This window comes from Carcharodon carcharias, chromosome 19 (assembly GCF_017639515.1).
Source record: "Carcharodon carcharias isolate sCarCar2 chromosome 19, sCarCar2.pri, whole genome shotgun sequence".
Lineage (NCBI taxonomy): Eukaryota > Metazoa > Chordata > Chondrichthyes > Lamniformes > Lamnidae > Carcharodon > Carcharodon carcharias.
Genome location: NC_054485.1, coordinates 33,160,230 through 33,181,932, shown reverse-complemented (window position 1 = coordinate 33,181,932; position 21,703 = coordinate 33,160,230). Strand labels below are relative to the sequence as shown.

General features: G+C 41.3%; 1 protein-coding gene across 1 annotated transcript in view; it reads left to right on the top strand.

Moving 5' to 3' along the window:
* Positions 1 to 21,045, top strand: part of tfap2e (transcription factor AP-2 epsilon) — a 92,337-nt gene extending 71,292 nt beyond the window's left edge. Inside the window, exons 6-7 of the mRNA XM_041212930.1 lie at positions 6,588 to 6,729; positions 20,346 to 21,045. Coding sequence (XP_041068864.1) covers positions 6,588 to 6,729; positions 20,346 to 20,637 — 434 coding nt within the window. The 3' untranslated portion in view covers positions 20,638 to 21,045. The remainder of the gene's footprint in view (positions 1 to 6,587; positions 6,730 to 20,345) is intronic.
* Positions 21,046 to 21,703: the final 658 nt, after the last annotated feature.

Below are 21,703 nucleotides of genomic sequence, written 5' to 3'. Positions count from 1 at the left end.
TTGCCCATGTTTGACCTGATACCGTAAGGCTTCTTGGGGTCCTGAATGTATGTTGAGGACTCCCAGGGCAACTCCCTCCCGACTGTATACCACTGTGCCGCCACCTCTGCTGGGTCTGTCGTGTCGGTGGGACAGACATACCCAGGAATGGTGATGGTGGAGTCTGGGACATTATCTGTAAGATATGATTCCCTGAAGATGACTATGGTCGGAATTTTGCCCTCGCTGGGCGGACGTGTCCTGCCCGGTGTGAAACACGTGCTGCAGCGCTGCTGTGCGGGGGGAGGAGGGTATGAACTTTGTGCAAGTGCGCGGGTGTGGGCAGGAAAAGGTCCCGGAGTCACAGAGCTGCCTCAGGGAGACGAAAATATAAAAGATTAAAATAAAACATTTTAAGATGTTAAAAAAATTGGACATGTTTTTAACATCTTAAACATCTTTAACATCATGTGACTGTCACATGAGCAGGGACAAGTTAGAAATTAATATGAAAACTTTTTTTTTTAATGATGGATCGAAACTTCATCCCACCCATGGATGAGGTTCCGCAAAAAATGCAAAGGCCGCTTGGCCTTTTCGCCTGCCCGCCAACCTGGGCAAGCAGCAAAAAAATTTAACTCAATTAGATTGTCAAAGGCCTTAATAGGCCTTTTAATTGTCAGCAGGTGAGCTGCCAACTCCCGCACTTGTCCGCTGCCTGAAATATCACGTGAGTGAGCAATGACGTCGAGATGCTCGCCCAATGAGCTAAAAATTCTGGCCTATGAGACAGCTCTCCCAATTTTAGCACTAGCCCCCAGGTGTTAATAAGGAGGACATTGCAGGGTCGACGGGGCTGAGATTGCCATTGTCGTTTCCGGTATCTAGGTCGATGCCGGGTGGTCCATCCAGTTTCATTACTTTTTTGTGACTTTGTAGCAGTTTGATACAATTGAGTGGCTTTCTAGGCCATTTCAGAGGGCATTTAAATGTCAACCACATTGCTCACGTCACCTAATAGCCGATCTCCAAAGTTCTTCGCAAGAACTGTGTCTCCCACCGTGAAATTTCTTTCATGATTATGGCCAAGTGTAGCCACATTGCTGTGTGTCTGGAGTTATATTTTGGCCAGATCAGGTAAGGATGACAGATTTCCTTTTCTAGGCATTCGTGAACCAGATGGGTTTTTACAATAATCAACAATGGCTTCATGGTCATCATCTTAATTCCAGATTTTTATTGAATTCAAATTCCACCATCTGCTGTGGTGTGATTCAAACCCAGGTCCCCAGAGCAATACCCTGGGTCTCTGCATTAATAGTCCAGTGACAATACCACTACACCATCACCTCCCATCGCCTCTTAACTTTCCTAATCCTGCTACTATGTCTTGATGCTCCCCCGACATCCACAGTCGAGGTGGAGGCAGCCTGCTGATTGTTATGCCATGTCTGTGATGACCTTGATGGGTGTTCTCTGGAGGGCTGAGACCTGGAGGGCCCTGGCTTACTTTGTCCAGCTGTAGTCCAGCTGCACCCTCCTTGGCCTGCTCAGCTGGAGCTGCAGGGGTCACAGGAAGAGGGGATTTCGATTGGCTGGACATTCCCAGAGTCACCTGGGTGGATGGCCCCAGGGTGTCAAGCATCTGATCCTCCTCCCTTGCTGACTCCTTGAAGAGAAGTGGATGCTGGAGTGCCCTGCACCCCTCTCGCATTGACACTGTTGGAATCCAACCATGGCATCAGCGATGGAGTTCAGCCATACAGCAATGCAGGGCCGGTGCCCTGGACCAAGCTCTCCATGGTGGCCGCCATCCTACCAGTGTTGACTTTGGTGTGTTGGCATATCAGTGCTATCACTTCTGACTGAAGGTGGACACAGTCCTCCACTGTGCCTTGCAATCTGAGGAGTGCAGCGGACATCCCTTCCTGATGTTCCAGTGCTTGCCTTTGCAGCTCCAGAAACTGAGGTATAACCAAGTTCAGAGGATCCTCATCTGACTTGGACTCAGCAGATTTCTGGCCTCCAGCTTTCCTCAAAGTGCTGGAAACCTGAGAAGCCCCTGCTTCCACCTGTGGACCAGATAGTGCGATGTGCTCACCAAATTTTTACCCTGAGGCTACTCTAGAACCAGGTCCCACTGAGTTGTGTGTCTCTGCGCTGGAGGAAGGTATGGGTGAGCGCTGTGATGTGCCTTCAATGAGGATGTCATCAGATTCTTCTTTTGGGGTTTCTTCGGGGCTTGAGTCAAGGACCTGGCTTGTGGACTCCCTCGGCTGCTTCCCAGATGTGCTTGTGAAAGCAAGGAGAGATAATTAGTGTATGGCAAGGGACTGCGGAACAGAGGAACTCACTCACAGCATGGTTGTCTGATATATGTTCTACTGCTGGATCTTCACTTGGTTGAGCACTGCCAACTTCACCATCAGCACAGGATTGGTCCAGATTGTCACTGGCCAGCTGGATGACTCTATTTTCAAAGCCTTTGAGCACCTTGATGTTGGGCAATCCTCCACCAGTCTGCAATCTCTCCCTTTTGTTGTGTGCCAGCTTGACCTGCACGAAGAAAGAAGGATGCCTGGCATGTGTGGGTGGTGAGTTGAGTCATGGATGGGATGAGGACACGCCCCACAGGGCAGATGAAGGTTTGTGTGAGAGAGTGAATGGTGATGTCCCTTGAACTGGCAGTGAGTGAGATCCCTGTGGATGTGTGATGATTTTGTGAGAGTGTGAATTGAGAGTGATGAGAAGAGTGACTTACCCTGATCGAACAGAAGAGATCATACACCCTCTTTCGGCACTAGGTGGCTGTCCCCTTTTGCAGGGCGTTGGCGCTGATCTCTGTTGCCACCGCCTTCCATGCTGGATAGGTGACCTTACTTGTTGACCTTTGCCCAGAGCAGGTGTAGAGGACCTCATGGTGGGCCTCCAGTGTCCAGTTGGTGCCCAAGGGAATTGTCACTAAATTTGGGGGCAGCATGTCTCCTCCCTTTGGCAGCCATGACTTTCTAGCAGCTCTCGAACCCTTAGAGAGTGCTAGCTTTGTGCAGGGGCACCCTTTAAATATGGCACCCGGATTATTGAAGGCCTGATGTGATGGAGGGGCAGGTGAATCAGAGGCTGCCCACCAGCAATCTGGAGTGCTTCCCGCATTATTAATGAGGGAGGATGCACTAGGAATGGGACAATATGGCGCGAAAACCTGCCATTGCGGCCAGCAGGTAAAATGATTTTTTTCACATCCACTACCGACTTAATGCAAATCTGAGACGATTCCACCCATAGAGTTCTCAATTTTTTTTCTCTGGGTATTTTTGACTTCTACATTTCATACAATGTAAGTGAGCTCCAGCTCCTCATGTATCAATGCTTTCACTTGTCCAGATATTGAGTTAAATTTGTAGGCAGCCCAGATGGTGAACAATGAACCTCTTGCATTTCATTTCAGTTATAGGTTCTATCTTGTCCTTAGAAGTTCCTAGAATAACAGTGCTAGACTTTGACAGGTGCTAAATGCCAAACAAATTTATTAAGCAGTCAAACAAATAGTATCAGTAGAACAATATTTATTTTTATAGCAGTTGTTAAGCATAGCAAGCACCTCATGTATCAGAAATAGTAAATTGCTTATAACTCCTGTGCATAACTATGATATACAAATTACTAATACATATAGTTCTTCTCCTTTTCTCACCAGGCAGAAGGTATGCCTTTGTGATCTCTCTTTGACAGATTTGAAAAGAACGGCTGATTAATACATCTGCAAAATGACCAAGTCTCAGCAAATTTAAATACATGCTTGTTACATTTTTTTTAACGGTTACAAATCAAACATATATTTGAACAAATCCCCAAAATGTTTCAACGAATGACTTGTTTAGATAATTGCTTCAACAAATTAATTGCAGCAATTGTATCAGGTTAAGTTCGAAAATGAGTTCTCTGAGTGAAGCTAGCTTTTAGCTTTTTATATACCTTGAGTAGAATTACAAAATCCAGGACCAAGCTAAAGCTTAAGCCACAAGATAGCCTCAGAAAATTTTTGGTCCATCTGACATCCCAATGTTCAGAAAATACCATATTGCATATTATCCCTTACACCCTTCAATCAGTTCTTTTCTTCCAAAAAATTACCTCCTCCCTTGTGAATTTGCCAGCATTACCTGTCTTCACTTTCTCTGTGGGTATTCTATTCTACACATTCAACATCCTCCGTGTGAAGTTGTGAATCTAAACATTCTGTTCACCTTCCTTGTTTTGAGTTTGAGTCTGTGCTCTGATTACCGAATTTGTTGCAATGTCAAACAATTTATTAGTGTTTAATTTATTTGTATACCTTAGGATCCTGAAACTTCAATAGGGTTCTTTCAATCCTTCTGTTCTTTAGTTGAAAATTCGCAGTTTCCTAAGTCTCGTTTTCATTATCTTCTATGTGCCTTCTCCAAAAAAGAGGCTGTTCCACGCGTAGTACAGTGACCGGAATGATATACACTGCTGCACATAGATTGAATGGATTGAACCAATACTCCATTAAAGCTCACCATCGCCTCCTTAGGCTTAGGTTCCATTTCAGTAGCTATATGCCGGAAACTTGCAGAGGTTGAATATTTCGATATTTTAAGGATGAATGAAGTATGCCTAAGGAAGAAGAATAGTGGAAGAGTCATATGCCTTTTTTATCATAAAATTCAAATGATGCAATGGCATCTTTTGAGTTGTGATTTGACATCAAGGTATTGTTGTATTTGGGAAATAAAGAATAAATTTATTTCATGAATAGAATGCTTCTTTAATTATGATGATGTCAGTTCCAGAATGTAAAATGCCAAAATAGTCAGCAATACTTTACAAAGTTACCAGCGCAAACACAATTTTAAAAATTATGTTAAATTGGAGCATGGTGACATTATACAATAGACCCTACTTGAAAAATATGTAATGATAATATAAGCCTAAATTCCTTTAGTTTTTCAAAATCTGTAATTACTTTTTAAATGTTGTGGTAGCAGAACTGTATGTGGGACAAAGTGTGGAACCGTTCAGCAACACATATTTTAGTGAGTCCTTTTTATTTCATACATTTGTTGAGAATAAATTTCTGTAACTAGAGCTCAGCATTCTTTCCCCCTTATTGTCTAACACAGGAGAATGACACTGCAAGGCACTCAGCTGTTAACTCACCGATACAAAATAGTTTTTATCCAACTTCCAAATTTCATAAGTGATTTTTAGTTGGATTAATTAAAGGAAATACTCTCAGCTAGATGCACCTCAGGTTGTGAAAGATGAATCAGAGCTGTTACACAGACTCAGTGCTACCTGGGAATATCATTGTTTCTTTCTTAATATAAACTATCGTTATGGGGCAGAATCTTGTGGAGACCACGGGGGTCACTGCCATCAACTGGTGAGAGCTAGCCCCGCATCACCTCTTTTCCAGAAGGCCTACCACATCCAGTGCCAATCAGGCACTTAACAGGCTAACGGTAGGCCTTCCCAAGGAAACAAGGGTCCCGGGGGCAGACGTTCCATCCTATTGGCTGGCACCTCTTCTGTACTCAGCAGCCCCACTGAGGAGATAGTGGCTACTGCTGGTACTACAGCCATCCAAGGCCTTTGATCAAGGAGGGAACCAGGCATACATTGATGGGGGGAATGTGGGGGCTGAGGGGGTTAGGGTGGTGGGTGGGGTCAACAGCAAGGGCAGGGGGTTTGGCTCTCATCAGACTGCTTCCCAATGCTGTGTTCCTCGATCAAGCACTGAGTACCTTTGAACGAGGGAACACCCCCAACCCCCCAGCCCACCACCCACTTGAGCCCACAAATAAACACACCAGGGTTCGCTTTTCATGCTCCCTGCATGACGAGTCTCCCACCAGCTGCTTGGCTAATGCAAGCAGAAGCAGGATGAGGCCCTTAAGTGGGCATTAGCACTTAAATTCCCTCTGAACAAGGACAATTAGGGATGGGCAATAAATGCTGGCCTAGCCAGTGATGCCCATACCATATGAACGAACAAAAAAAAAATTAGTTGCCCGTTTAAGAGCCTCAATTGGCAGTGGGGTGGGAAGGCCGTCCACAGACCTTGCCGCTACAGATCTAATCGGGATGGAGGGGGAAAGGTGGCAGGTAAATACCTGCTACCCTCTTGCCTGATTAAATGCCCCCGCTGCCACCAAACTCACCATGGGAGAGGGCATAAGATTTCGCCCATTGTTTTGTCTATTGTTTCCTGCATATGAATGAGCTCACTGCATTCTTGGAGGTTGACTAACGCAGGGCAATGTATGTGTGGAGACAGAATGGAATTGCAGAGATCTGAAAGGATTGGAGTGTAGGGTGGTTAGGAGAAGGTTGGAAAAGTTGAGCCTGGAGATGTCAAAGGCTTGAATTAGAGTTTTAGCTGCAATGGTGGTGAGGAAGACTGCCTTAATATTATATAGGCCGTACAGTTTGAAATTCAGCTCAATGCCACACCAACATTAGCGAGTCGCCATTGGGAGCAAGTAACTGTTATATTTCTCTGATTTTATGCTTAATAAGTTTTGTTTATATCCTCCGATGCTAAATGACCTCATTCACTCTCATTTCTGCTTTGCATCCTGTAGGAGAGGCTGTGCACTTGGCCCGGGACTTTGGGTATGTTTGTGAGACTGAATTCCCTGCAAAGGCAACGGCGGAGTTCCTGACCCGACAGCATTCCGATCCAACTGAGCTCCATGCTCGAAAAAATATGCTGCTTGCCACCAAGTGAGTACTAGTATTGCTGTTATATATATCTTTCTCCAGTCAGAAAGATACTGACATATACTTAATTTGGGCAGCTTTAATTGTTCAAACAGGAGACTTTTGAACATTTGGAGTTGTCAGAATTCAGCAAGAACATAAGAAAATAAAACATAGGAGCAGGAAATAGGCCATACAGTCCCTTAAGCCTGCTCCATCATTCACTAAGATTGTGGTTAATCTCCCAGCTCAACTTCACTGTCCCACCTTATCCCCATATTCATTGGTACCCATCTTTGAGTCAAATGTCCGATTAGTGTCTAAAGCCAACCACTCCATGGCTGAATTACGGAAAAGGAAGGAATTCCAATGCATTTCCTTATACTAGTGAACTCCAGATTAACTGAGAAATCATAAGATCCTTACTCCTAACTATGATATAGAAACTCAATTGGTAGACTTAAAAGAGTCAATCCCAAGATCTCTGCTGGATATGGTTTATGTTGAAATGGAGTTTGGGTTTCATTCCAAGATTTGTACAACACATTAGAGTCAGAACTGTATTCCGGCTGTTTCGTTGCAATTGAGGCTCTCAGTCCTGACAGGATCCTACTATTCTAATCAATACTCTTTACATTTAATAACAATAATCTGCAGATGTTTCCACTATGGAATACTGTACTTTGAGTTGATTGAAGCACTTAGTTACCAGCTCTCTCAGTCTCTTATTCCAGTACATAATTAACTGGAGGATGTAGGGCAACTGTAATGCTGATAAAGGTCACTCCGCTGTCAGGCAATGCAACTGTAAAAGACAAAATACAGTTTTTGTTCAGTTGGAACACAATAATTTATCATGATCCAAAAAGTCAAATGTGCAAAGCCTGCCTTCCAAGGTCTCAGAAGCAATGCATCCAAGCTGAGAGTTAAATAGATAACATAGAGCCATAAAATAACATTTCAAAGAGTTGGATATTCTTGTGCAAAACCATTTATAGAGTCATGGAGTCGCTTATGGCACAGAGGAAAGCCATTTGGTTCATCGAGTGCTTGCCAGCTCTCCATGGAACAATCCAGTCCATTCCAATCCTTGTAGCTCTGAAAGTTTATTTCCTTCATGTGCCCGTCCAATTTTCATTTAAAATCATTGGTCATCACTGCTTCCACCACCCTTGTGGGCAGTGAGTTCTGGGTCATTACATTCGCCGAAAATTTTGAAAAGAATTAAAGGAAGAATGGGTGGGATTTTTCTCATTGTCTACATTTAATATCACTACCAATAATATTTAGATTAAAATGTAGATTCTGTGACATAACAGTGGCTTCCAACATGTGCAGACATGTTGTCAGCTTCTCATTAAGTCTTGTTTAAACTTGGCATTCAAACCTTGCCATAGCTGCATCAGCACACTGTCCTCCATTTATGTAGTGACTCCATACCTGCTTGAGAAGAGTTAAAGATCAGTCTTTGAAAGTGCGGCATGATTGCTATTTTTTTCTCATCACTATTACCAACATCCCATTCTCAAGAGCCACGTTTCTAGAATCTCGTGAGATCACAAATTACAATCAAAATTGAGGACAAAATAGCCCTAAAATGTACATTGCTTTTGCTTCTCACTACTATTTTTAAAGGTCCCTGGCTGCTCAAAAATCAGATAACCATGGGTTGCAAGTTGGTGGTCTTCATGCTTATTTAAAGGTATTGTTTCCTGTGAATGCATTTGTGCTGCTACGTGGGATAGCAGCAGCACTCCAAGCAGCAGAGTGGGCACTAATGCAATCTCCTTGAGAGGAACCAGTAAGTGAGAAACACGGCAGTGCCAGGCAATAGGCAGAGAACACATGAATTGTGGAAATTAAGAGCAATGAGAAGTGCAGGACGGTGCAGCTTTGACTATGAGGCTTCTCTTTTTAATCGAGGTGACATGGAGTAGGTGTATAGTCAGGGGAGAAGGAATGTCTACTCTCTGGTAGGGAGACAGTTGTTAGTGACTCAGAAGAGGCTGAAGTGAATGAATTCAACAGTGGAGCTTGTGGTTGCTTCCGTTATCTGCATCCAAAGAATGCATTTGCACAAAGGGATGGAGGTAGGTAGTCATATCAATGACAATGGCCTCCATCATGAAGTGTATAAGAATAACAGTGCTCTTCAAGAAGTCTTAAAGCAACAATTCTACTTTTACTCAAAAAACAAAACATAAGTAAAGACCTTTCTTGACAATCCCAGCCTGTCCCTTGAGACAGTTATCATCGGAACAGCAGCTTTGGAATCAGTAGCAACAGGCTTGTTTGGGACAAATTGCCCCTGAACTGCACCCAGAACTATTGGAGGAAATCTGAGTGCAAAGGTCTCTGACATTCATATGTATCAAATTAACATTGCTGTAACCTTATCAGTCAGTCAGAAGCAGTCATCAAATTAACCATGCAAGAAATTATTGTGTAATGCTTTTCAGGAGTAGCGCCCATTTCATCCTGCATTGCACCAAATTTTTGAATGCAATTTGGGAGCAGGGCAAAGGAAAATCATCCCTCAGAGGTGATTTTTTTTGTGAGATTGTAATAAATGTAGACTAATTGCACTATCGACCATGAAGTGGTGATGAATGTGGTTGGAAGTTTCTCACAGGATTAAAATAAAGAAAATTAAAAGGTGCAGGACCTTCGTAACTGCGTGGAACTGACCAGGACAATTCTTGTTTTGACCTCTCAATCTTAGCAACAATGGCAATGGTTGTGCTGTAATTGACTTTGGTGTTGTTCTTAGGCAAAAGAAATGAAAGAAAAACAGATGTGGGGGTTAGGGAATCTTCATTTGTGCAGCATTGCTTCATGCACAGTGTTCCTCATTGGTATAATTGAAGAATGGCGCATGGTCCATGCAGATAGCAGCCCATGGTGCTGCCTGCCCCCAGGGAATAGAGGTAGTCTATTTAGCAATGCTATGCAAACAAATTGTCCCCCTTGGTTTCTATTGTTATGATCTCAGTAGAGACCAATAACATGTTTAGTTTTTTTCGGAATCCAAAAAATCCAGGTATTTGCTAAAATGAAGCCACAAGGTTCACAGTTAAAAACAAGGGAATTTTACTGCACCAGAATCAAAGAACATGAATACTGATATCTGTACTCTATTTTATATAATCAGCTAGGGTAAGACGCTAAAAGTTCAAGGAATGGAGTTACTTATAACCTAAACTTCTTAAATCCAATTTCCTTCTACATCCATTTGACTTACACCCCCGATAATTAAAGTCAGATACTTCTCAGAGATTGAAAGCTTAACCACTTTGTCTGAGGACTTTTTCAGAGATATAAGGGTTGAAACTTGGGCCTTCCTCTTACTTCTGGCAAGGTCGACCCTTCAAATCTCTTTCAGCCATTTCACGGTTGTAGACTCCTGTTCAACACAGGCATCGCTGGCATCTTAAGCATAATCACCTCAAGTGTGAACACTCCTGGTTTTATTATTCTGTAACTCTGAGGTTTTGTATCTAAAACTCTTTCTCTTCTCAGCGTGGCTATCCCAGCAGTTCAACTCACTGTTAGGAGTCCATCAGTTAACAAGAGTTGTTAGGAACCAATGTATAACTTTAAGTTTAATTCATATTTATATTTTTGTGTTGCGAGGGTTGGAACATGGTTTCAGTTTAATTTATTTTTTTTGTGAGCTTGCTGCCGGGAAGTTTGGAGGGCCTCATAGCAAAAAGGTCAGGTTTTCTGGATTTGTTTGTATACATGCATTTTTAATTAGGTTTACATCCCATGAAGTGAAGAGATGGGTTGCAAAGGGGTTAATGGTTTAGTGATTTTGGGAAAAAAGACAAAGTAGAATACACTGTGCTGTTACTTAGCGACAAGGGTCCTTTGATACAAAGACACAGGGTAAGACAGGAAAGAAGTTCAGAGTGTGTTTGTCAGAGATTGACGACAGGAATTCTAAGCTCTCTTGTAAGAAATACTACAAGGCTGCTGGGGACTGAGTTTAGGGAATGCATGTGTTTGCTCTGTAGTTGAAGTAATAGTGAGTTATGAGTGTGGTTTTGGTTGTCTCAGGGAGAGATACCAGCTGGTGGAAAAGCATCTAGTGAATGCTCAGAAATCTGCTGGAAGAAAACTTTTTGCAACTGGGCCTTGGTTTTAAGGTAGTGGTAAATCTTAACTGGGGTTTTGTGTCTGTAAATGTATTGCTGGGATAAAAGGAATGGTATGTGTTTGAATCATTTTCTTGCGTTTGTGTTGAGATTTTTTAAACCTTTTGTTTGGTGTATTATAGTTCATCATTTTTCTGCTTCATGAATGTTTTATTCTTTATGCTAAAAGTTCATCAGTAAACTCCTGTGAATTTGTTCAGTAACTTTCCTCCACAGTTTCTGAAAAAAAACCAAAATTAGGATCTATCAAACCAGGTTTCACTCTGGGATCTGGCTTGTCATTAGCTGGGATCGTAAGAGAGTTTTAAACTCTTTTAGCCGAAACATAGAATTTCACTGAATCCTGTTTGAAAGAAATGTTTTGGCTCTAAGCTGGTTCTCAAACTAACAACTAAGATCCTGCTTGAGACCAGAGCCACACCCACAATCAGCAGTACTGCACACCCTACTCACCCTTATGAATAACTTCTGGTTGACCCTTTGCTATTCTATTGTTCATCTCCCAGACAATCTGGTCAGATGATCAGTTACTGGAAGCAAGAGGCTTTCCCAGAACTCATCTCCCAGAGAAACCTAATTCTTAAAGGGACCAACACCCCAACATAAAATATCAGTTATGCCCCAAATGCACATGAGCCATGACAAAAGTAAAAAGCCTTCCTGAAGTAAGGACTTTTTTCACAACCCTTTAAAATGCTACGTATTCTAACATTATAAACACTTTAGCAACTATCTAATTACATACAATACACACAATAAACTGCCACCACCCCCCCACAAATTCAATCAAAATGCAAATATCCAACAGCTTGCGATCCCAGGTCCTTGATTCAAAGATGATAGCGTTTAAACAGATGGAGAACAGTTTTTAAAGTCAATGGTTGCAGCAACGGACTCCAACGAAGCAAACAGAGATTCTTGGTTTGGAATTTCTCCTAAAATGCCAGTGGATTATGGTCCGTGTAGTTCAACTCTGTCTGGCATTTCTGGAAATGTATATTTCATGCATTTGAAGAGCCAAACAAGACTTAATGCTGCATTTTCAACTATGGAGTAATTCTGTTGTCGAGGATTAAGTCTTCTCAAAAAATAACTGGCTGGATGCTCTATGTTAGCATTATCATCTTATAACAATACGGCTCCCACACCCACATCACTGGCATCAATTGCTATCTTGAATGATTGGTTGAAATTTGGAGCAGCCAATACATGCTCATTTATTAAGACAACTTTCAGTCTTTTGAAGTCATTCTGACAAGACTCAATCCAGTCATATTTGAATTTCTTCTTCAATACTTTTGCTAATGGAGCAGCTACTGTGCTGAAATTCAGGATGAACTTCCTATAAAATCCACACATTGTGAGGAACTGCAATATCTCTCAATTGGTTTTAGGAATGGGAAAATCCATAGTCACTTGAATTTTAGTTTCTTTGGGCAGGACTCTATCGAATGACCAGTTCCCTGTACGGAATATCTTTGGGTATACAGCTGTCATCCATCCGATGAACGTAGCCGAGACAGCACAGGCATCATTGGTGTAGTAATAAGTGTATGCTGGAACTGGCACACTTCCGGAGCTCTGAGTCAGTGACCTTGTCCAGCCAAGAAACGCTGAGGATACATCTGAGACAGTGAAAGTGGAAACTGCTCAGCCTTTTCTTCAGTCTAGCATATGTTATCTAGGTCTCATTACTGAGGATGCAGGCTTTGTAGACTTGCGGTGTTCTCATTTAGGCTGCTGCAGTTACATACTCTCTTACTCAGCTTCGACGTAAGAGCTACAGCCTTTGCAATGCACGTGTTGATTTGAGAATCAAGTGACAGATTACTGGTGATTGTGGAGCCTGCATACGTGAAGCTATCAATAACCTCCAGCGTCACATTGTCAATGCTGATGATGACATTGGAAGAATCACAGAATCACACAGTGCAGAAGAGGCCCTTCGGCCCATCGAGTCTGCACCGACACGTGAGAAACCTGACCTACCCACCTAATCCCATTTACCAGCACTTGGCCCATAGCCTTGAATGTTATGACGTGCCAAGTGCTCATCCAGGTACTTTTTAAAGAATGTGAGGCAACCCGCCTCCACCACCCTCCCAGGCAGCATATTCCAGACCGTCATCACCCTCTGGGTAAAAACGTTTTTCCTCACATCCCCTCTAAACCTCCTGCCCTTCATTTTGAACTTGTGTCCCCTTGCGACTGACCCTTCAACTAAGAGGAACAGTTGCTCCCTATCCACCCTGTCCATGCCCCTCATAATCTTGTACACCTCGATCAGATCGCCCCTCAGTCTTCTGTGCTCCAACGAAAACAACCCAAGTCTATCCAACCTTCATAACTTAAATGTTTCATCCCAGGCATCATCCTGGTGAATCTCCTCTGCACCCCCTCCAGTGCAATCACATCCTTCCTACAATGTGGTGACCAGAACGGCACACAGTACTCCAGCTGTGGCCTCACCAAGGTTCTATACAACTCCAACATGACCTCCCTACTTTTGTAATCTATGCCTCGATTGATAAAGGCAAGTGTCCCATATGCCTTTTTCACCACCCCACTAACATGCCCCTCTGCCTTCAGAGATCTATGGACACACACACCAAGGTCCCTTTGTTCCTCAGACCTTCCTAGTGTCATGCCATTCATTGAATACTTCCTTGTCAAATTACTCCTTCCAAAGTGTATCACCTCACACTTTTCAGGGTTAAATTCCATCTGCCACTTAGCTGCCCATTTGACCATCCTGTCTATATCTTTCTGTAACCCAAGACACTCAACCTCACTGTTAACCGGCCGGCCAATCTTTGTGTCATCTGCAAACTTACTAATCCTACCTCCAACAAAGTCATCTATGTCATTTATATAAATGACAAATAATAGGGGACCCAGCACAGATCCCTGTGGTATGCCACTGGACATGGGCTTCCAGTCGCTAAAGCAGCCTTCTGTCATCACCCTCTGTCTCCTACAACTAAGCCAATTTTGAATCCACCTTATCAAATTACCCTGTATCCATGTGTATTCGCCTTCTTTATAAGTCTCCCGTGTGGGACCTTGTCAAAGGCTTTGCTGAAATCTGTATAAACTACATCAATTGCACTACCTTCATCTACACACCTGGTCATCTCCTCAAAAAATTCAATCAAATTTGTTAGGCATGACCTCCCTCTGACAAAGCCATGCTGACTATCCTTGATCAAACCTTGCCTCTCCAAGTGGAGAGAGATTCTCTCCTTCAGAATTTTCACCAATAGTTTCCCTACCACTAGCCTGTAGTTCCCTGGCTTATCTCTACAACACTTCTTAAATAGCGGAACCACATTAGCTGTTCTCCAGTCCTCTGGCACCTCCCCCATGGCCAGAGAGGAATTAAAAATTTGGGTCAGAGCCCTTGCAAGCTCCTCCCTTGCCTCCCTCAGCAGTCTAGGACACAAATCATCCGGACTTGGAGATCTGTCCACTTTTAAGCCTGCCAACACCTCCAATACCTTGTCACTCCCTATATCAATTTGCTCAAGAACCATAAGAGCTGAGGTGAGATGAGTGCCCAGAGAATACAGAAGCCAGAAAATCCTGCACCTTCCCAGCCCACTCTCTTCACCTGCAGCAAACATGGCAGAGACAGCCATGCCCACACCAGATAGTGTTTAACACAGAGTTCACCATTAAGGTGCAAATCATTGCTTCATGAGACAGAGGCTGCCAAAGACTTTCTGATCAAGAATTCAAGAGTGCAGTCCAGTGAGAAATGTGTGTGTGTGAGCGAGATCTGGTATGGCTGTAGTGAGAGGTACAAAGAGCCAATATTCATTATCTAAGTTTAAGCTCACACATTACAAATAGCTATTTGTGTTGTGTTGGAGGACGAACAGTACCCTTGTAACCAGGTCAGCACCTATAGAAGTGAAAGGGGAAAAGTACAAAGAAAATCAGGCCTATTAATATGTCAGTCTTGATGCAAAGATGTACCTAGAGTTGGATACTGATGAAACGGAATGCACTTGTTTGTTATTGCTCAGGATATATCAGAGATAGTCTTAATGCAGAGTAACCATCCAAGGCTCTCATTAGATTTGAGACAGCAGGTGAAATACGTCACCCAGTGGTGATGGAGCTTACTTTCTTCCCTCCACTGCTCTCCCCTGCAGATTACTTTGGAATTTCCTGGGGCAGTTTTTATTATTGTCATTTATCAAGTGAAAATGGTTGATATTTATGCAGAAGACAGGATCAGCATCCAGTCATAGAGAAGGTGTTTTATATGCCCACAGGCTGGGCTCTAGCTTAGTAAGGTTTTGGCCTGTTGATATATCAGTGCAGTATCTGACGTCTGTGCATCTGTGGGGGAATAACTGGCAAATTTCCCTGTCTGGTATTAATTAATAGGTCATGATGTAATGTTTTTCAAGCATTGCCGTCAGGGTGTATTTTGTTTGAACTGGAATTTGTACACCTGCCAACAACCTTGGACCCACAGGGCTTAACACTGTGATATCATTAAATTTTCTTGGAAGAATAACCTTCACAACATTTCATACAATTGGTGTTGTATTGGATCCCTGTTACTGTCACCATCAATTTGCCAGCTCTGCTGGTAAGTGACACCAGGCAAGCAGTGACAGTATTAGGGTTTCATTTGAGTGTGATATTTTCCCCTGTGAAGCTTTCTAGTTGAAATGTTATTTAGCATGACCTACATCAACTGAGACTGTTATTCCAGGCAGCAGTGGGTATTGCAGTCCTGCCAGGGTTTCATTACCTGTTTTGATGGAGCCAAGAACGTGTAGAAATTCCAACTGGTGTCTATTTACATGCAATAATATTGCATTTAGAAAGACTGGCTGAAAATGGGAATCGGGAGTTAATTCCCTAGTGACATTTCCAGATAAGTGAATGATGAATCTATTGAAAAGAATAAAGATGTCAGAAAGAAAAATAACAATAAATAAAGCAGTGAGTGGTATCTAATATAATTTATACATATGCATCTCATGATATATTATATAGCACATAATAAATGCAGTCAGTTGTTATAAATTATATTTTTCTTGTACTATTTCCTTTGACTTTTCTTATCCAGCACACTTCCTTGGACATGAAGTTAATATTCACATCTGCTCCCAACCTGTGTTTAATGTTGCTTTAGAGCTGGCAGCAGAAGAATTGTCCAATTTTCCCATCCTCCCTGTGAGGAAGGGCCGGAATTGTTATTAGCACTGCCCATGTTGACATGATTGAGGTCGGAAGCTCATGATATGGGAGAATCATGAGGGAAACATTCTTCCTATCTTTCTAGTACACAGGATGGTCAAAACATCGTACACCACCATTGATGTTGTAAAATATTATACAATCACAATGTATAAACTAAATCATATAGTATATAGCTTATCAAAACAAATCATATATGATATAATTATCAGATAGTGAATAATATTTCATATTATACCCCATCTATCCAATCATAAAGTCAGTAGCTCAGCATTCTCCCTGTCTGATATACTTCATCACATTCTAATTTCATAGTTTGCTGATTCAATCAAGTAAACAGGGACAAATCTGAACTGTGGAATCAGAAACTGTATGGATCAAAAGTAAGGAAAGTGGCCAGAAATTTACCGGTGAGAAGCTACAAAGGTTTAAGAAAACAACCAAGCTTAAATGGTCAGTCAGAAGATTCTATCAAAAAGGCCTAAAAAAAAATCAGATCTCTCAGAATATTGAGTGAAAATTCTACGGTCCGTCATTTGCCTCCTCAAGCAACCTGATTGTGGGTTCAAAATATGAATTCTACAATAATAAAAAATTGTAAAAATGACATATTCCCCAAAAATATTATTAAGCCCAGCTATAAAAATTGTCTTATGTGTACCATAATTAAGATTTTTACGTGGGCAAAAGCCTAAGCTTTGCTGTTGATATTTTTCCCAGAGCTCTCACTCTGTCAGCTGAAGGGAGTTAATCAACTACACCTATGCCTGTGATTCCCATGATGCTACAATCTGAGCACGCAGTGTGAAGAATTTCCCAACATTAAGATGATTTTCTCACTGCAGGTGGAAGTATGCTTTTCCTCATGCTGTACTGGGATTTCTGAGTTTCTTCGTTTTTCTCAATGATGGAGATGAAAGCTGGAGAATGCATTTGAAAAGCTTAATGTTTTTGAATTCAGAGGTAGTGTGAAAGGTAGTGAATACACCACCTGTGTCTTATTTGATTCATAGTGAGTAATCCTAAACCAAAACAAAAACAAAAACAGAATTACCTGGAAAAACTCAGCAGGTCTGGCAGCATCGGCGGAGAAGAAAAGAGTTGACGTTTCGAGTCCTCATGACCCTTCGACAGAACTTGAGTTCGAGTCCAAGAAAGAGTTGAAATATAAGCTGGTTTAAGGTGTGTGTGTGGGGGGCGGAGAGAGAGAGAGAGAGGTGGAGGGGGTGGGGGGGATGGGTGAGAGAGACCTAAACCAATGTTATTCACAGAAAATGTATTTATTTTCATCAATACCAGTGTCAAATTGATCTTCACTCAGGTTATAACAGCTTGTTTTTCCAAATGATTTCAGGACAAGCTGGAGGATTAATTTAAAACGAACTACACATCAAAGCTATATTCAGCCTCTTGCTTTTACTTCAAAGAGTTTAGATCAAGAAAGATGATTATTAGAACCAGTGCTTTATTTTGTTGACACTTAGAATTCCAAAACAATTACGGAGATGAGGCTTTGTATTCCAATATGAAATGTTTCCTGACCAAGCAACAAATATTTTCAGACATTGTATTCTGATGTGCTAAATTCCCTGGCCAAGTAGTAATTAAACTATGATTGACCTGAGGCTTTGTTTACTTAACAATTAGACTTTGTATCCTTGAAGTCTATTTTACTAATGGAATAGCAGATTATGCATTACTTGTTCTAGCACTTCTGTCTTTATGAGACAATGTGTCAAATGACTTTTATGGGCAATCCATTAAGGTATATAAAAGTCCAGTACATTTTTATTACTCTTTCAAAGTGTCCAAAGTGAAAAAAAAATGATCCATTTCCTGCTGATTTCTCTGATTTTGATAACCTGGACTCTCCCCTAGAGCAGGAGCCATAGAGTTATAAGTAGCTGCCAATCTAGAGAACTTTTCCCAAGATTTAGATTCCATATGATTTCAGAATCATTACTTTTCTCCAGGAGCTACCTAAACAGTGGCCTTAGAGAGCCAGGCTACATTAAGGACAACTCATTTCAGCAGCTGAACATCAAATATTGCTCTAGATCCAAGATTATTCATAAGCAACAATGTGAGATCAATGAATGAATTATGCATTGTATTGTAAATCCTGACTTAATATATTATAGTTTGTATAATAGTGTTATGTGTTTTCTACAGTCTGCTACTGTACAATACGTCGTATTGTGAACTTAGACTGAATTGTGCAGTGGCCACATATCACCATCTGCCTTCAGGTCTTGAATGCTTCTCTATGTCCATCATTTTTTCATCTATATTACACCACCTTTCTGTGTATGGTGAGCCCACCACAGGATTTTAAAAAGTCCAATGTGAAATGATTATAAGCTCCATATTATAAAGGGTAACAAATGTCTGGTAATAAATTTAACACAGTAGTTCAATCTTGTGGTTCTGCTGAGGTTCGTAAGCCACTTTGCTCTCGTGGTTTATGGTGACATCGAAATCTTAATTGAATTACTGCTTGGTAACTTACTGCCAGACATTCGTATCCCTTATAATATGTGACCTATAATTATTTCATATTTTGTTTCCATATCCTATGGGCATTGTGAGTAGAGTAAATCTTATTTTAAAAACAGGTCATGCACAATTGCATTGAGGTTGTCATAAATGCTGTCAGTTTGTTATGCAGGGTTGTATGTAGAATTGTGACTGCCCTCCTTGAAATGAAAACCTTTCTGATTGTAAATAGGAACAAACCTGTCCACAGAGCCATCTATCATTCTGTGCTAGCTCCAGCAATGTGAATGGAATGATTGACTACTGAGTTGTACTTGATTTCCAGTACAGTAAATGGGGACCAATCTGTAAGCTTGCTTTTCTACAAGAGCGCACTTTTGGTGTTAATGATGCTTTACTGACCGAAATATTGCTATAAATACAGCTGGAACTTTATAAAGACTTAATCAGAATCAAAAATGTATTAATAATAAAATGAAAACAAATTAAAACTGATAGGATGTTTCAGTTTTGCTATAAAAATATTAAAAGATGTCATCACTTCTCCATAAAAACAGAAAGGTTATGGAGAAGTATTATCCACTTTAATACAATTTGTCTCCAATTTTGCTGAATTTTGAACATTTTTAAGAGAGTGCCAGTGGCATCGCTTTGGCTGTTATTAAGGAGTTACCAGGGTTGGTTTTCGACATTCCGCTGTGAGTAAGCTTATGTGTTTTTCAAAATGTCCACATTAGCTGAGCTTGGCTATACTTCTGAGTTCAGCTCACTTAAATGCTCTGCGCTAATGAGAAATTGGGACCACAGGGGAGAAAAGTTATTCCCTGCACTAGGCCTTTAAAGGCAGTGTAAATTTCCAGTGGTTTGATTTTGATCTGATGATATTTGTGAGGAACAGCAACCGAATGGATTCCCATCCTTCAGTGCAGCCCTGCTACACCATAGACATAAAGAGAAGCTCAGGGGGTGGTGGTTGGCTATCTCTTTCACATCATGTGTACATGATCCATGGGAGGAGCAGGTGTCCACTCAATGCAATTCCTGGAAAGGGACACAGGAAGCATTATAACATCACTTCTTCAAAGTTTACAAACAATTTCAATGCTTCCACCTGTTTCAGCCCGAAGGCAGTCAGGATTCTTCAGGAAATGGATGTAAAACAAGCCAGAGATCTGACCTATTGGGTTGATTTTCCATGCCTAACACTTTGGGAACTGGTGCACGTGGGGAAAATTTGTCCCACTGTAACCTTCACTGGGAGTAGAAATAATCCACTCTTGGAACTGATTTTTTTAAATAGACTCTGAATTTACGAAATGCCATTAACTCAGTTCCTTCAGACTATCAGGCTATTGTCACACAGCATTTCTGCTTTAGTACCAAGCATACCCACTATTTAACCAAACTTAAAAAAAAGTAGACAGCAAAGTCATTCAGAACTATTCATAATAATTTTGAGGGTGAAACTCTTTCCACAAAAGTCAAAAAGGACAAAATAGCTGTCCTAAAAGGCCTACAATATTTAATGGGACGGAATCCAAAATAGTGAACGCAGTGTTGAATGTGATCTATCAATTTGTTTTCACTGCTATTTGGACAAATGTGTTAATCTGTTTCAAATAAATAAATTAATTCCGGATTTAAAATAGCAAAGGAGTTTATTTTAAAAAAAACTTCAAAATTCTCCTTACTACCCCGCAATATGATTTCAACCTGTATATTTCTTAACAGCCAATATTTATTGTTCCCATTTCCTTTCTTTTTTAGGCAGATCTGTAAAGAGTTCACAGATTTATTGGCTCAGGACCGGTCTCCTTTGGGAAACAGCCGGCCCTCAGCAATCCTTGAAGAGGGAGTCCAGAGCTGCCTGACTCACTTCAGCTTGATTACACATGGCTTCGGGAGTCCTGCCATCATTGCTGCGTTAACTGCCTTCCAGAATTACCTGGTGGAGGCTTTAAAGGGGCTGGATAAGATGTTCCTGAGCTCATCCAACAGCCATCCCTCAGGGGAATCTGGGACTAAAAGCACAGACAAAGAGGCCAAACATCGGAAATAACAGGGGACAGATGGCATGGACCAAACTGTTCTAATTATTAAAGAGATTAAACAGTCATTCAACGTGCAATTAAAAAAAAGGACAAAAAAAATCATCAGGAGGATTGTGTGGAGGTGGCTGCACAGTGACAACTTTCTAATTGAGACGTGAAAGAGAGGAAGAAGCAGCTAGGAGAAAAGAGTTAGCCTGGTTTTGTCGGGACCAAATAAGGCCTGGGCCTAGGCTTATCTCAGTCAATGATATGCACATTGAATTACCTTGGGACAATTGATCCAGAATTTGGGAACATTAACATGGCAAGACATTAATAAAGCACAAGCTTGGAGCATCAGCCTCAGCAGAGCAAGCAAATAGTGTTCCATATGTATATATTTATTTATGTGTAATTAAATGGGAACTTTAAATAGACCCGTGCAAGCTATTTATCTGCTGACCTGGTTTTCTGCTGTGAGTGATAGGAGATGAAGACTTTGGTTTTAGATTTTTTTTTTAACTTGAGGGTTCAGGCACAGGATAAGGACAGACTGGCAGTATCTGTGTATAGGTTATTGTATTTTCTTGTGGAAGTGATGCACAGAGGAACATTTGTGAATGTGTTCCTGAACCATATTTTGAAAAGGTGGCGTATGAGGTACGAGGTTATAAATCTCTTAATTTGTTTGTCTAGAGTGTTTCATAGATTGTTGAATAAATTGTGCTGCTATACAGAACAATTCTATTATATATTTCTTTCATGTAATGAAAGCACGGTTGTCAGGACTTTGCAAAAAAAAATGGTTTAAGCTGAACCAATGTTTGAGTTTTAAACCCATGGGGCACCTTGCCCTGTTAATAAAAGAAAATAATTTAAATGGTGTTAAACTTTAAATGTTCACTTCAGTTGAATATTTTTTTTAAATAAATCAAATGATAAATGGTTGTTTTTCAGATTGGAGGAAGGTTTTTAGTGGAGTTCCTCACGGGTCAGTGTTGGGACCCTTGCTCTTCCTGATATATATTAATGACCTAGACTGTGATGTGCAGGGCATGATTTCAAAATTTACAGATGATGCGATGATTGGAAATG